The sequence below is a fragment of the Symphalangus syndactylus genome, chromosome 2, assembly GCF_028878055.3.
Source record: "Symphalangus syndactylus isolate Jambi chromosome 2, NHGRI_mSymSyn1-v2.1_pri, whole genome shotgun sequence".
Taxonomy (NCBI): domain Eukaryota; kingdom Metazoa; phylum Chordata; class Mammalia; order Primates; family Hylobatidae; genus Symphalangus; species Symphalangus syndactylus.
The window spans coordinates 44,718,292-44,732,738 of NC_072424.2; the positions used below are offsets into that span (position 1 = coordinate 44,718,292).

General features: G+C 41.2%; 2 protein-coding genes across 5 annotated transcripts in view; both read right to left on the bottom strand.

Moving 5' to 3' along the window:
* The window catches only part of PLCE1 (phospholipase C epsilon 1), a 440,302-nt gene extending 438,544 nt beyond the window's left edge, over nt 1-1,758 (bottom strand). The window contains exon 1 of the mRNA XM_063629733.1: nt 1,630-1,758. The gene's annotated coding sequence lies outside the window, so the exon portion shown is untranslated. The remainder of the gene's footprint in view (nt 1-1,629) is intronic.
* Nucleotides 1,759-5,281: 3,523 nt separating this feature from the next.
* On the bottom strand, nt 5,282-14,356 carry SLC35G1 (solute carrier family 35 member G1). Of its 4 annotated transcripts, none has more exons than XM_055255097.2 (3): nt 14,081-14,356; nt 9,559-9,739; nt 5,282-7,557 (listed from the first exon to the last, which is right to left on the bottom strand). In XM_055255097.2, exons 1-3 carry the CDS (start codon nt 14,256-14,258, stop codon nt 6,819-6,821), a joined length of 1,098 nt encoding a protein of 365 aa, XP_055111072.2. In that variant the 5' UTR covers nt 14,259-14,356; the 3' UTR covers nt 5,282-6,818. The 4 variants fall into 4 exon arrangements, with proteins under 4 accessions (XP_055111072.2, XP_055111082.2, XP_055111090.2 ...); XM_055255107.2 differs by having other exon boundaries at nt 9,559-9,736; nt 14,081-14,350; XM_055255115.2 differs by having other exon boundaries at nt 14,132-14,328.
* Between the last annotated feature and the right edge of the window lie 91 nt (nt 14,357-14,447).

The following is a 14,447-nucleotide window of genomic DNA, read 5'->3' on the forward strand; positions in this document are numbered from 1 at the left end:
AGGCAAAAGAGGATGGAGCAAAAGGAAGTCAGTAAGGTGAGTCAGGGTGACAGCCCAGATTAAAGCAGTAAACATCTCTCTATGCATGTATGTATGTATGACGTAATGTATATATGTAGCTCCCTATGTCTTTTACTCCTTTTCTTTCTCCTTTCTTTTCCATCAAGTCACCTTTTTATTTTTGTTTCACCAATTTTATTTTATTTTATTTTGACTACGTTATTTACCCATATGGTTCAAAATTCAAAAGGTGTAAAAGGGGATTCAGTGGAAAGTCTCCTCTCACCTCGCCCTTCAGCTGCCAAAGCAACCAATGTTAACAGTTTCTTGCATATCCTCCTGGAATATTCTGTTTACCCTCTTTTTATACAAATGAGCACATACTCAACCATGATATGAATTTTGCTTTTTCACTTCACAATTTTGGACATTATTCCACACCCATATATGGAAAGCTTCCTTGCTCTTCTTAAATTTATTTTTAATTGCATTATATTTTATTTTGGGTATATACCATGACTTATTTAACCAGTACTCTACTGAGGGAATTCAGGCTAGTTCCATTTTTTCTTGCTATTACAAATCAGGCTGGAATAAACTTGTACATATCATTTTGCACATGAGTAAATCTGATAGATGGTGCCAAATTGCCCTTCCTAGAAGTTGTACCAATGCACACATGCTGCAAAGTACCAAAGACTTCTGACTTTCCCAAAATGCACATACAAAGGAACTAAAGCACATAAACAGGAAATGTGTTCATCTGTTGTATCTTGTACCATCACCCAGGCCAGAGTGCAGTGGCGTGATCATAGCTCACTGCAGCCTTAAACTCCTGGACTCAAGTGATCTGGCCACCTTGGCCTCCCGAACTGCTGGGATTACAGGTGTGAGCCACTGTGCTGGCCTTGAAAGATAATGTAATTATATGTTAATATACATAACACTTTAATAAAAAATAACTATTTTCCAAAAAAATTAGTGAGAAGTGTGGCATTGCTTTTTATTTTTGCAAACCTGGCTTGATAGATAATAGCTGTATTCTCCTATCTGCTTCTGCATTCAAGCTGTTGCAATTTCATGTCTAATAGCCTCTGGAAAGCTCCACTGTATACTTATGAAAGAATGATTGTGAAACAGGCTAATAACATTCTTAGTATTGTTATTAAAATAGTTTTGACATCACAAACACTTTGAAAGGGTACTGAGGACTCTCAGAGCTATCCAAACCACACTTTGAAAATAGTTGGTTTAGACCAACTTTATTATATTTTATTATTCTTATCCCCTATATATTTAATTTTTGCGAATTTTATCTGTCACAGGCTAAGAAAAGCCCATGAAAATGTCCTACCTTTTGTTGATTTTTGTTCTTTTGAGGTGTTTTGCTTTATGTAATTGTGATTGTGTATAATGTGGTACATACATATCCAAGACAATTATATCGTTTATATTTTTATTTATTTTTTTAGTGGCTTAAAACAGTAATAACTGGTTTCTTTTTCTCACAAATCTGCAATTTGAGCAGAGCTCAGGAGGTAGGAGGAGGGCTTGTCTCTGCTCCACACAGCATCAGCTGGGGCAGCTCACCTGAGAGTTAGGGGATCCATTCTCAGCGTGCACACTCACCTGGCTGGCAGGCTCATGCTCGCTATCAGCTGGTAGTGCAGATGGGGCCAAGTGTCAGGGCCTCAGTTCCTCTCCACATGGGCCTCTTCATGTGGGCTTCTCCATGTAGCCCAGGCTTCCTCACAGCAACGTGGCTGATTTCCCAGGGGGAATATCAGAAGAAAGAAAACGTTAGTCCATTCTGAATAATGCTATTGCTTTGAATTCAATTCTAATATTATTGAGCTAGCACCTACTATAATCATAGAAAAAATCAAATATAGTTGTATTATTAGTTTCTCTCTTTCTGGTATGTTCTTGGCACATGCAGCTTAATCTTAAATCATGGCCAAGTATACTTGGAACAGCTGTAAGAACAGCCAGGTTCTTATATCCTCAGATACAGGCCTTCTGGTTAGTAATGCACTCCTCTGGCCTGGCCTTTCCATGTACTTCTGCTGCACCATGGAGCTCCCAACCCTGGCATGGTACTTTCGTGCTGCACCATTCACCTGAACACATTTCCTCCTGCCCAAGTCTACTTCTGCTCAACTATGGTTTTATACTTTCCTGACCCCACCCTGGCAAGTAATCGTGAATCTAGCTTACTTCCTTTGCTTCATCAGACTTACTGGTATTAATCTCACATGGTTTCTAGAATCATGAAAGTTTAGTAGAAGAGACCCAGGATCTTTCTCTAGTAATGACATTTCCTGAGCCCAGTGGAACGTTTTCCTGTGTACTGGGCATCTCTGCTACATTTACTGCCCTCCCTTGATACCAAGTATGTCTTCTCCTTACCCTCTTGCTATAAAGCCCACCCCTGAATTTCTAGGAGATGAGAAGTGCCAAGGTTCATGGGCTGTGAATTGTTTTCCCAGGTCCAGCTCCAAACTTAATGTTCAAATAGGCTAAAACGTGGATCCATCATTGTGGATCAGAGTCTCTGATAGGTTATCTTGCAGAATTCTAGGTGAATATGGTAGCTGTATTAGATCTGATATAAGGCACCAAACAGGGCATAAAACAGCATGCTTAGGGTAGTGTCCAGGATTCGTATATCCAATCTTCACCCATATAACCAAATTCTAATGCCCATTATTGACCATGGATCCATACACACCTAGATCAGAGATCAGGGTGGTATCAAGAACATCTGGCTCTCTTCCCACTAGAATGCCTTCGAGAGACTAATTATGCTTACTGGGTGCAACAGGTAAGAGGCTAAAAGAACCATACTGAGTACATAGTGCATGGGAAACACACATAAATCAGGCCCATTCCCCAGGTCAGAGCCAAGCATAATACCCATATAAGACCAGAGCTAGGGCCAGAACTGGAAAGGTGGCAACACCTGCACATTCAAGGACTGGTGATCCTTGGCAGCCCTACATGGGAAGATCAGCTAGGAAGTGAAAGCTGTCCAACAGCACAATTGTGTGCTAGCAGGAGGGGGCCGAATGGAGTTTGCACTCTGATAGGCATGTTCCTATGGTTCCTGGTGAGGCTGCTCAGGAGTAAGGACTCTGGTATAAGCCTCATTTTGAAGAGGAGAGTGAATACTCAATTCTACAGTCTTAACCACAGTTCAATACTTAATGTTTTCATCCGTCTTAATGGTCTACAAGCCCTTCTATGGCACTCATTTGCAAGAGGGACTGGGCAAGTGAGGAAAACAGGCTCAGGTGCATCAGGTGATTTGCCCAGCTGAAAAGTGGTAAAGCCACACTAGATCTTCAGATCCTAATCCAATGCTTTACCCACTCTTCCATGATGGATTATGTGGATAGGAGAAGCTAGAGTCCAGAAGAAACAAAAGCCTAAGCTGAGCCATTGGAGGCTAACAGGCCTTAGAGGGTAAATAAGAGAAGGTAAGGACAGGGGGGAAATGCAGAGGAAGGACTCTACCGGCAAACATGGGAGCTAGTGGTAAGACTGATCTGAGTATCCCATTTGTGTTGGGATGTAGAAATCCGGTTGGAGAAGTGGGAGTAGGGCCAGATGAAAATTTGATGTGATATGGTGTGTAAATAAGGCATCACTGTGGTTTCATGAGAACCAGAGTAATGGTGAAAACAGGGCTTTAGGAACATTAAGCTGGCACTGAGACAGGAATCAGAGTGGAAGAAAGAGTCTTGAAGCAGGTAACCAGTATACTGTTGTGGTAATTCAGGTGTAAGATGCTAAGTCTTGGACTAAGATGGTAGCAGTGGAAATGGTGAGGAAAGAATGAATCCACAAGACAATAAGAAGACAATAAGACAAGAAGAAGAAAGACTCTTCAGGATTTAGTAACGGATTAGCTACAGGAACAAAAAGTACAGAGTTCAAAGCTGCTTTAAGTTCTCAGGATCTAGAAGAATGAAGGTCTCACTAACACAGAAGATTAATGCCTTTATTTTGGATAAACAGATTACACTGTTCATCTGACCCTCTTGACAGTACAAGTGGGTCAGATAAACAGTTTAAACCTTGAGATTATATCCCAGCTGAATGGCTAGAAGTCAATCTCCCATAGAAAATATATTTTGAAGCATAGGGTTGAAAGGGAAATAAGTTATATATTTGCTAAATCATAACAACCAACATATAGCTTTCTTTTATATTATTTTATTAGTACTTATAAAAACAATTTATGAAAATATTTTCCTTTTCAAGATATAGAAACTACACTCTGCAAAATATACATACCCATAGTTGTTGCAATACATATCCTTGTATACACCTTGGACATTGTGCTTAGGAATCATACCCTGTAAGGGCTAGAAGAAACATTTTCTCTAACCTGTTACATAGTGCGACATTCAAGTACTTAAACTACATTGTTGAAACAAAACATGTCTCTAGTGTATGGGCCTAAAGGGATTTAACTTTCTAGGTGCCATTGATTCTTTCATTGTGCAAGGTAAAGAACTGGAAGAGGGTTCCCTGAGAGTTAATTCACCTTAGGTGGCTCAAGTAGTGGTTTACCGTCCATACTTTACCATGGAACTAAGGGAGGGAGGAGGGCCATGGAAATTCAACTTGGGCAGTTCTCTCTATCATCCCTATCTACGAAGCATGGCCCCTATGTGATGATTTCTGAGACCTCTGAGTTCTCAAATGCTCTGATTCCGTAATTATCTAAGATAGTTGCAGAATGATGTTTTTGCAAGTCTAAATTCCAATACTGTAAATTAGGTGGAACAGAGATGACTCACCTACATAGACTTCATTTAGGATTTGTCAGGTGTCAAGGCAATTGATAAAATCAGCAAGCCAAAAATTCCCCCATTGGAACTATTGGAAAAGATTCTTTCTCACCAAGGTACGAATCCCAGAAGCCAAGTTCCTCTTTGCTTTGGAAAAATTATGATGAGAGGGTAGGAAAGAGCTTATAACCTTTCAACTCTGCAGGCTTAAGTTGGTAACAGATGCTTCATCTGATACAGTAACAGCTGGAGGCTATTGCAACCTCACCAATAAAGGGTTCATTACAACAAATAATCATTTATGTATACTCCCTAAGTCCTGACTAATCTCCCAAGCTTTTCTAGATATTAAATTCTCTCTAACTGCAAAGTATTGGTCTGATGAAGTTCCAGATGTAAAACGTGCTGTTTGAATTCATGGCGTTAGTGTCATGGTGCTGCATCATGGTATGGCACTGACATTTAACATCATGCTGATAAACTAGAATTTATAGTGATTTTATTTCAATGCAGGAAACTATGAAAGTCAATCAAACATGGATTCACAAGTCTTTACATTTAATGTATAACATAGAGCATTATTACATATAATTTCATAACTATAAAAATAAGTTTAATACATTACCATAGTTTAAAAAATTACTTTAAAAACATATACTCCAAAGTCTTCTATTTCATTTAGAGAATAAGGGAGGTATCTATTAGGGTGAATCACAGGAAACTATGATTTTTCTTTTTTTTTTTTGAGATGGAGTCTCGCTGTCGCCCAGGCTGGAGTGCAGTGGCGCTATCTCGGCTCACTGCAAGCTCCGCCTCCCGGGTTCACGCCATTCTCCTGCCTCAGCCTCCCAAGTAGCTGGGACTACAGGCGCCCGCCACCGCGCCCAGCTAATTTTTTGTATTTTTAGTAGAGACGGGGTTTCACCGTGGTCTCGATCTCCTGACCTCGTGATCCACCCACCTCGGCCTCCCAAAGTGCTGGGATTACAGGCGTGAGCCACCGCGCCCGGCCAAAAACTACGGTTTTTCTAAGTTAAAATAGTAAAATCTTGGCAATTACATATGGTTCAACCTAATAAGATCCTGAGAAAATTTTATTTGGCATCACACTATAAATTCAAGGGGAATTTATAGAAAATCACATTTCTAGTGAAGAAAAAACACTTCAGGATGGAAACGTGCACACTGGTCATGCCAAGATTTCTCTTTGTGATTTAAAGATCTGAAATCTTGGAATGTTAAGAAAAATTTAGTGCAGTTTCAAAAAAAAGTGAGGACAATTAAAATTATAGAATGCTAGCTGAAGTTGCTAATGCCACTGAAACAAAACTACTAGCCAAATTTGGCAATTTAAGTGTTTTAGAGGTAACATAATAAAAATTCCAGCATTAAAATGAAAAGGCACAAATATGAGTTACAAGTATGATAATCATTTATAAAATCCTTGAAAATAAGGCCAATTCATTTGTATTATTAACACCATTAAGCAGGCACCTATTCTAAGCTTCAACTTCATCCTCCTAAATAGAATAAGGTTGCAAATGAATTATCAACATAATACTAATTATAGCAGCATTATCAATTGTCTTGAAGGCATAGTATATAAAAGATCATGGTGGTAGGACCAAGTTTCTTAGGCTCTACACTGCTAAAGGAATATCTAAAATAGCCTCCCCACCCATATCCCATCAGTACCAAAAATACATTTTAAAAATTACATATAATATTACTAGCCATAAAATTTTTTGGTTTTTCTTCAAACAAGGAGCTCTCCTCTCACCAACTTGACCCCAACAAAAAAAACAAACCAAAACCAAAACCAAAGCTACCAAAAAATTGTTACACCAAACAGACTAGCTATTCTTAACTAAAGACATACTATATTCAAAAATAGTACTTTAGGCAATTTATTAAATATAACCAATGAAGCAAATGCAGATTTTCCAGATGTGTGCGTATGCTGTATGTGAATTAGGTGATGGTGTACTTGAAAAAAATATGTATTTCAGCAATGATGCTTCATTTGGAACTTTGGTACCACTTACGAATGGCCGCTCCAACATTACTGGCTACTACACAGAGAGCACCACCCACTGTCCACCATGTTGGCACATTATTAAAGAAAATAATCTGAAAGATAAAAGCAAAGACCACATCCATTGTCTTCATTATTGCTACTGGCCCTGCTTTTTCTATTTGAAGTGCTTTTGTGATAAAAATCTGGCCCCCCAAACCAAAGAGCCCAATGAATATGAGAAAAAGCCTGTCCAACCCACAGTAAGGCAGACTCCACTCTCCTAATACAGAGAGGATGATGACACTTTCAACAAGGCCAAGTACTACATAATACCAAATGCTCAGAAAGTAGTCCACAGATTTTCCCATTTTTCTTAGGATAACTAGAGTTGATGCAGCAAATACGGCACTTCCAATTGCTGCGAATGTTCCCTTAAGGTGGCCTGAATAGCTTTCTTCCATCCCCGAAGTGTCGGAACCAAACAAAAATGGTGGTCTCACGATAAGGATCACTCCAGTGATTGTGAACACGGTGAAAAGAGCATCCCAAGGGCTATATTTTTCCTTGAGACATATCCAAGCAAATATGGATGTAAACACTGGACTGCTAAACGTGATAACTGTGGCATCAGCGAGGGACATTGTCTGGTAAGCATAGTATATAAGCATCATGGCAGTAGAACCAAGGACTCCTCTGAGAATGAGGAAAATTCGTTGACCTTTTGGGCCTATAAACCCAGTTCTGTAAATTCAAATGAAGAAATGCATATTAAATGAAATTAATATTTGTTTTTAAATTACAATTTGTAATTAAACATTATTTTAAAAGTACTAAATATCAAAAAATAAGGGAATAGTAAATTAATTATAATATCTACAAATGAATATTATATAGCTTTTAAAAATAGTGTTTTCTAAGTATAGTTAATGACAGTAAAGTGTTCACAGTAAAAGCAAAACCAGTGCAAGTGAATTATATACATAGTAAAATTATAATTCAATTAATATAGATATTTATCCCATGTATATGTATATATATGCTTGCAAAAAGGACAAAAAGGAAAATAAATGTTAATCATGTTTATATCTTAATAAATTCATAGGTAATTTTCCTTCTTTATATTTATTTTCTCCAAATTTTCTATAAACATATCACTTTTATAATAAATACAATGTCAAGATTCAGCTGCCCTGTATAAGGAAACTTAGACCCAGCTAACGCTCATCCTCAATCTCATGAATTTTTCTATAAAACTTGAAACACTGCTAAAATTTATTTTAGTCATTGAATATGAGACAAGTTTTCATTGTTCTCATGAGGAAAGAGTCAAAACGCACTGAAAAAGAACATGTAGTGTTTGTCAAAGTATGATTACTGCTATTCTATTCAAATTCTTTTTCAATAAATATTTACTAAGTACCCACTCTGTGTAGGTTCCTGGCTAGATGCAACTTGCTGACGTGTGCCAGGGCTAGACTTCATTAGATTATCATCTAGGCTACCCCGGGTATCTTGGAGTTAAAATGAAAGCATGGTCACATTTGGCCCATACTTTGAGAAGCAAAGAGTCTTCCATGATAATAAAACATAAAATGGGTCAAAACAGATTAGGACCAAGGATTTTAACAACATTCTTCCAGTGTCCTTCCCCTGACAATATCTTTATTTCAAAATGGGGGAGATGATTATGTTAGCATCAGTGTTCTGCTGCTACCCTTAGAAATTTCTAAAGCCCTACCATCATTTCTTAAAATAGTGTGACTTGTCCACATTGACAGAAATTTGCAGATATTAACAGATTTTCACTTTTCCCACCAAATCCTCAGGATATGGAGTGAAACTATTCTAAGTGAATCCGCACCATGTTAGAGATACAAGAAGACTTTGGTGCCAAGTGACTAACGCTTTTCATTTGGGGTGTAGGCTTTTTTGCCCAAAGAGACAAAGAGCCAGGCAGCCACCAAGGACCCAACTGGTCTCTCTCTCAGGGTTCTAAATACACTGAGGTATATGGAGGTCACAATAGTTGAAGGAGGCATAATTTTAACCCAGGGAGGGTAGGGAGTTCAACAGGGAAGGAAAAGAGGAATTGGGTTGGGAGAGAACAGAGAGGGCGGAATAGAGACAATTTTCATATACTGTTACACTCTACACAAGGCACTCTGCCCTATAATAAATCTTATTTGACCCTTGGAATCAACTTGCAGGGCAGAGGTCACACAGTATCATTCCCTCCAGTTTACAAAAGAAGAAACTAAATACTAAAGTAACCTTGCTCAGGGTTACCCCATCACCTTTTGGGGAATATCTAAATATTATTACTATAATCTTCTATTTGCCCTGGTAAGAGAGCAGCCCGTTCTAAAAAAACTTCTGACACTAGGATACACTATTACTTCTTTTCATTCATTTTTTTTTTTACTTCCAAACAGTAGTTATGCCAAAAGAAAGAAGGGAGGGTGATACAAGACAGGAGGAATTATACAAAGAAAGCTCTGTTTTCAAAAGGAGAGGCGGTGAACAACAAAATTTCTTTCTCCCCACTTTGTTGGGTATGTGGTTTATGCTTATGGTAGAATCTTCTGTGGGTGGATGCTTATGACTTTTCATTAAGCAGAGCCAAGGGGCATAGGAACTGGTAAGTATATGAGAGGAATAAAGCAGATAGAGTAATTATAGGCAGGTGAAAAGATATACACACATTTATTAATATCTTCTACTTTGCAGTTAAAAAATACTTACTTTCTGTATATTAAGCAAGGGATAACAACTAGCATTTGGAACACACATCGAAACGCACTAATCTCTACAGCATGGACGTCTTGCACTTTTTTAACCAATAAAGAGCTCACTGAGAAAAGGAAGGCAGACAATAATGTGTAAAACAAGCCAAGTCCAGGACAGGGTGCTTTCTTCTTGGCTTCTGAAAAAGATTAAATTCCGGTTAGTCCTTGCTTCCAAGTGTATGTGTTATCATTTTTCACTTAGAAACTGAGAAAAATGGAACAGTGTCAAAGGTCAACAGGCTTTATTACCTCCTAAGCATATCATTTCTCTGGGCCTGTACCATCTTCCCCATCAATTATGAAGAACCATAGATGAGGACAACAATTTAAACCTGCATTTTAAAAATGCCGCGCCCTATCAAATGGATTTCCTATGGCTCACTGAAGAATCATCCTCACTTACAAGAAGTAGAACGCTTGCTAAGATGGTGAGAGAAATCTTTAAGAAACACTTGTCAAGATGGCAAGTAAAAAATCCTTCCAAATGATATCTTATGCCACACCTCACTGGCGAAATTGGCTTTATGAAGTGTTCTTTTCTGGAAAATGGGTTATAATTGGGTTATACAGTTATCTGTTGATTATTTGACTTCCCCCCACAAGTCTGTGAGCTCTTCCAGGGCTGGGATCTTGCTGTCTTGTTCATGCCTGGCACATGGAAGACACTGGATAAATATTCAGTGAATGAAAGATGAGAGAACTTCAGGGAAAGACTCAAGAGTCTAACACTATCGGCAACAGCATAATCTGGGAAGGTTCTCCATTTTGTTATTTTGAACTGTTAATCTAATCTATATTTAACTTTTCATGCTTCATGACTTATCTTCCCATTCAGAGCACAAACTCCTCAAGGCGAGGGTGTGGGTTATCTAGCCCTTTGGATGCCAAGTGCTTTGTACAGAACTGCCATCTAATCCCTACTCTTGGCTTCATCTGAACCAGGAAACCAGTGCTTTCTCCAGGGCGTCAAGTATTCAGTCATTAATGACAATCTGTGTGAGCTTTAAACTTGTTTAGCCACTTCCTATGTCTTAGTTTCCTACACAGGAGTAGAACCTGCTTTCAGTCTTACTCCTCTGTCATTCAGAGAGCAAAAGCAGCAGGGTGGGCAGAGAATGCCCTAAAACAAAGGCCACACACTGAGGGATATATTCTTTTTTGAAATTAACACAAAAACAGGGTTGAGGATAAGAAGGAAACACAAGTGGCCCTCATTGATTAAGAGCACAGTGGAACTGAAGGGTGAGTGGATATGAGCAATTTGTAGGAAAACTCATATTATCATTCCAATCTAGGACTTTACAATGTGATAGCTATAAAACAGTATTGTGTAATATTTTTTTTAAAATGCCCTTCTCTGATAAATGTAAACACCAGGTAATACATTTACACATCCTCAGGTCAGTAAGATGACTCTGCAAACTGGGACCAAAGTATGCTGATGCACAGGCTTTCTGGGGCATTCTACAGCCTGGCCTTTTGGTCAAAGGCACCATTCTCTACCTCTTCCTGTTCTAGGTGCACAGCTGAAGACACTGCTTTGGAACTAGCAGTAGTCCTTCCCTTAAGATGCCAGAATCCTCATTCTGTTCTGTATCCATGTGCTCGTATACTGCAGAAAAAAAACTGCACACACGCAGCCCATGAGAAGGAAGCTTTAGAAGACTTCCAAGTGAAGCACCACAAAATACATGCCTTGGCTGTGGTCAGCCTTAGGGTTTGGCCTCTGAAATTTCAGAATTCAGTTCCAAATAAAACAGTTTTTCTTAAAAGAAACTCAACCCCTACATAGAAACTCCACCCTCAAACAGAACAGAACGAGAAGATCAAGGACAGAAAACATCTCCCTGCTCTATGTTTCAAGTATCTTCTCCAACATAAACTTGTTAATTTTTCCCCAGGAATATTTTAACTTAACATTAAATATTTTAACTCTTTAAAAATGTAATTGCACCCCCTTGGCCCTAGTGACCTTTTCCCTTAAAACACATACACATGTATTTTCTTGCCTATAAACACTTAAGGCTCATGCTTTCCAACTGGGAAGGGACAGACATTAGAAGGCCTCGCTGCATTTGATGATTTGTTAATGAGGGTGAGGACTGGCTCCACTCAGACAAACCTCAGTTTCTTACTAAATCATTTCAATCCTGTCAGTGGAGATAGGCATGACTAGCATAACTGAAAGAGGCATTTGTTTAGGTTCCATGTTCATACTCATTGCAAGCATATCTAATAATTTGGTAACTCAAATTATTCAAATTAGGTAAGTGGCCATGGTGTAATTTCCTCACTTAGAAGAAAACTGAAAAGTTACTCAGCTTCTCTATCCTCTGCTTTAAGCTGGTGATTCGCAATCCTGGTTGGGAATTAGAATCACCTGAGTAACACTTTTTAATTCCCGGGTGCAGTGGCTCATGTCTGTAATCCCAGCACCTTGGGAGGACAAGGTGGGGGGATCTCTTGAGCCCAGAAGTTTGAGACCACCCTGGGCAACACGGGGAAACCCCCTCATCAGTGCAAAAAATACTTTTAAATTAGTCGGTGTAGTGGTGTGTGCCTGTGGTCCCAGCTACTCAGGAGGCTTAGATGAAAGGATCGAGTAAGCCCCGGAGGTCGAGGCTGCAGTGAGCTGTCATCACGCCAATGCACTACAGCCTAGGTGACAGAGTAAGACCCTAACTCCAAAAAAAAAAAAATTAATTCTCAAGCCCCATCTCAGACCCACCGAAATAGAATCTCTGTAACTCTAAAAGGCTCCACTGGTTTGAGAACCACTGCTACTCTCGATCCCTAACTCCTTCCAGAGGATGTGAGGCACAGGCCTAAGAAACTACTCCTTGCTTCAGTGTAAGACCCACACTGTCCCTGAAGAAAGTAAGGAGATGTCTTGGGACAGCTGTATGTGTCTGTTAAGGTCATCCAAGAATGTAAGACATATGGATAACAGTTCCAACCAGAACTTGAAAAGAGCTTTGTTGAGATAAGCAGTTAGAACAAGAGGTGTCACAAAGTTCAATGACAACAGTAAAGTGTTTTTATGTCAATTTTCTTTCCAAAATATTATCTTGTCACCTTACAATAACTAAGTCTTACTGGTAGAAACTTTCTTTGAAGTTAAACACCCACAAGATTCTTAGATACACTCACATAAGTTTCTCATCTTGCCATGAGCTGCCTGGGAGTAGAGAATTCCTCTTCCATTCGCAAAAAGGGGAAACTTTAAGAGTTTGCATGGACTGATTCAGCATGCCACCAGAAGGACATTCAGCCAGAGGGTGATAGGTGAGAAACTGACCTTTTCAAAGGCTGCTTATCTGTTCAATTCAGCCTGGCATAACCCCTGTTCTAGAGGCACCAGCCCATTTATAAATGATCACAAGTCTGATCATTTCGGTTTGCCTTTAGGACAGAAATGGAGCAAGAATAGTCTTCCTAGAGTCTGTCTCTCTAACTTGGGGAAAGTGCACAAAGGGAGGAGGGGAAAGCGCAGTGAGAGGAGAGGAACAGAAATCCAGGGTCACACTTAGGGGAGGTGACCCAGAGGACAAGGTGGTGCAGGCCGTGTAACTGTCCTAAAAAGAGATCTGCCTATTCCCTTCTTCTTGCAGGAAGCTGCTCCTGGTAGATGGTCGACTTCTAAGAGGAATGTGCTTGAAGCAGCACTTGTGGCCAGTGGAAAGGGCCCTAGGCCGGTATATGGCAAGCTGGGATCCTAACCCTGTTGCTCCCTGGACATGGGCCCCATCTCACCCCCACGTTCCACATCTTGGAGGAGACAAAACAAACGAAAACCCAAAAGCCCTCACCTTCCTGGGCCTCACTTTGCTCATGTGTCGAAGGAGGGGGACTGAACACAAAGTGTTCTTCACGAGGGGTCCCTGGCTTTGGGGACAGGGCTGTGAGCTTCTTAACAAGATATGCCTTGTTCTGCATCGTTTGCTAAAAAGTCCTTGTATCCCTAAAGGTTAAAAACTAGTGGTCCCACTTATCTCTGCTTTTCCAAGATTCTAAAACTCTAGGACGAACATTTTTTCTAGACTCGATGCTTTTCAGCTTCCTTTTCGGAGAGAACCCTTAACCATCGGGATCACTTTTCAGGGTCAGCTTCCTCGCAACGTCGCCCCACTGCAGGATGGCCTCTCTCGCTGACCCCCCACCTACGACCTAGGGGAGGGAACGCCAAACTGCAAACTGACTCCACAGCCCTGCCCCGACACTAATTACAGTAGCAGCCTCGGAATCCCAAAAGGACTGCAAACAATCGGAAAGTTTCTTCCGTCTTAGCGCCGGCTGGGGCTCCGGGAACTCCGCTTTGCAGCCCCCCAGCTGACAGCTCGAGGGGTTTCCCGAGCCCCGGGCAGGGTGGGGACGGAGGCGCGGTGGACACTGTGCCCGGGTTGCGGGGACCCCAACCCGCCGGCGCCCGCTCGGGACCCCCGAGCGAGACCAGAGCCCGGTCCACACCGCGCACTCACCCGGCTCCGTGCGGGAGCAACACGGCGAGGAAAGGCAAAGCCAGCAACTGCCGCGGTCTGGCGCCCCAGCTGCCTCGGCGGCCGCCGGCTCCTCAGTGGCGTCCAGGGGTGCATCGTCCGTCAGTGGCAGCCCGGGCTCCTCGAGCTCCGCGACCCCGGTGCTGTCCTGAGGGCGCATCTCGCGACACGCGCTCTACCACCGACCGGTGCCGTCTGGCGCCAGCAGCAGCGCCGGGGCTGCCGGCTCTTCCGGCGGACGATGGCGCCCGTGCGCATGCGCGCCCGACCCGCACCCTCCCCCAAGGAGACCGCGCGCGTCCTCCGCTGGCCTCTTAACCTGGGGAGACCCGCCGCCTCCCTGGTCGGG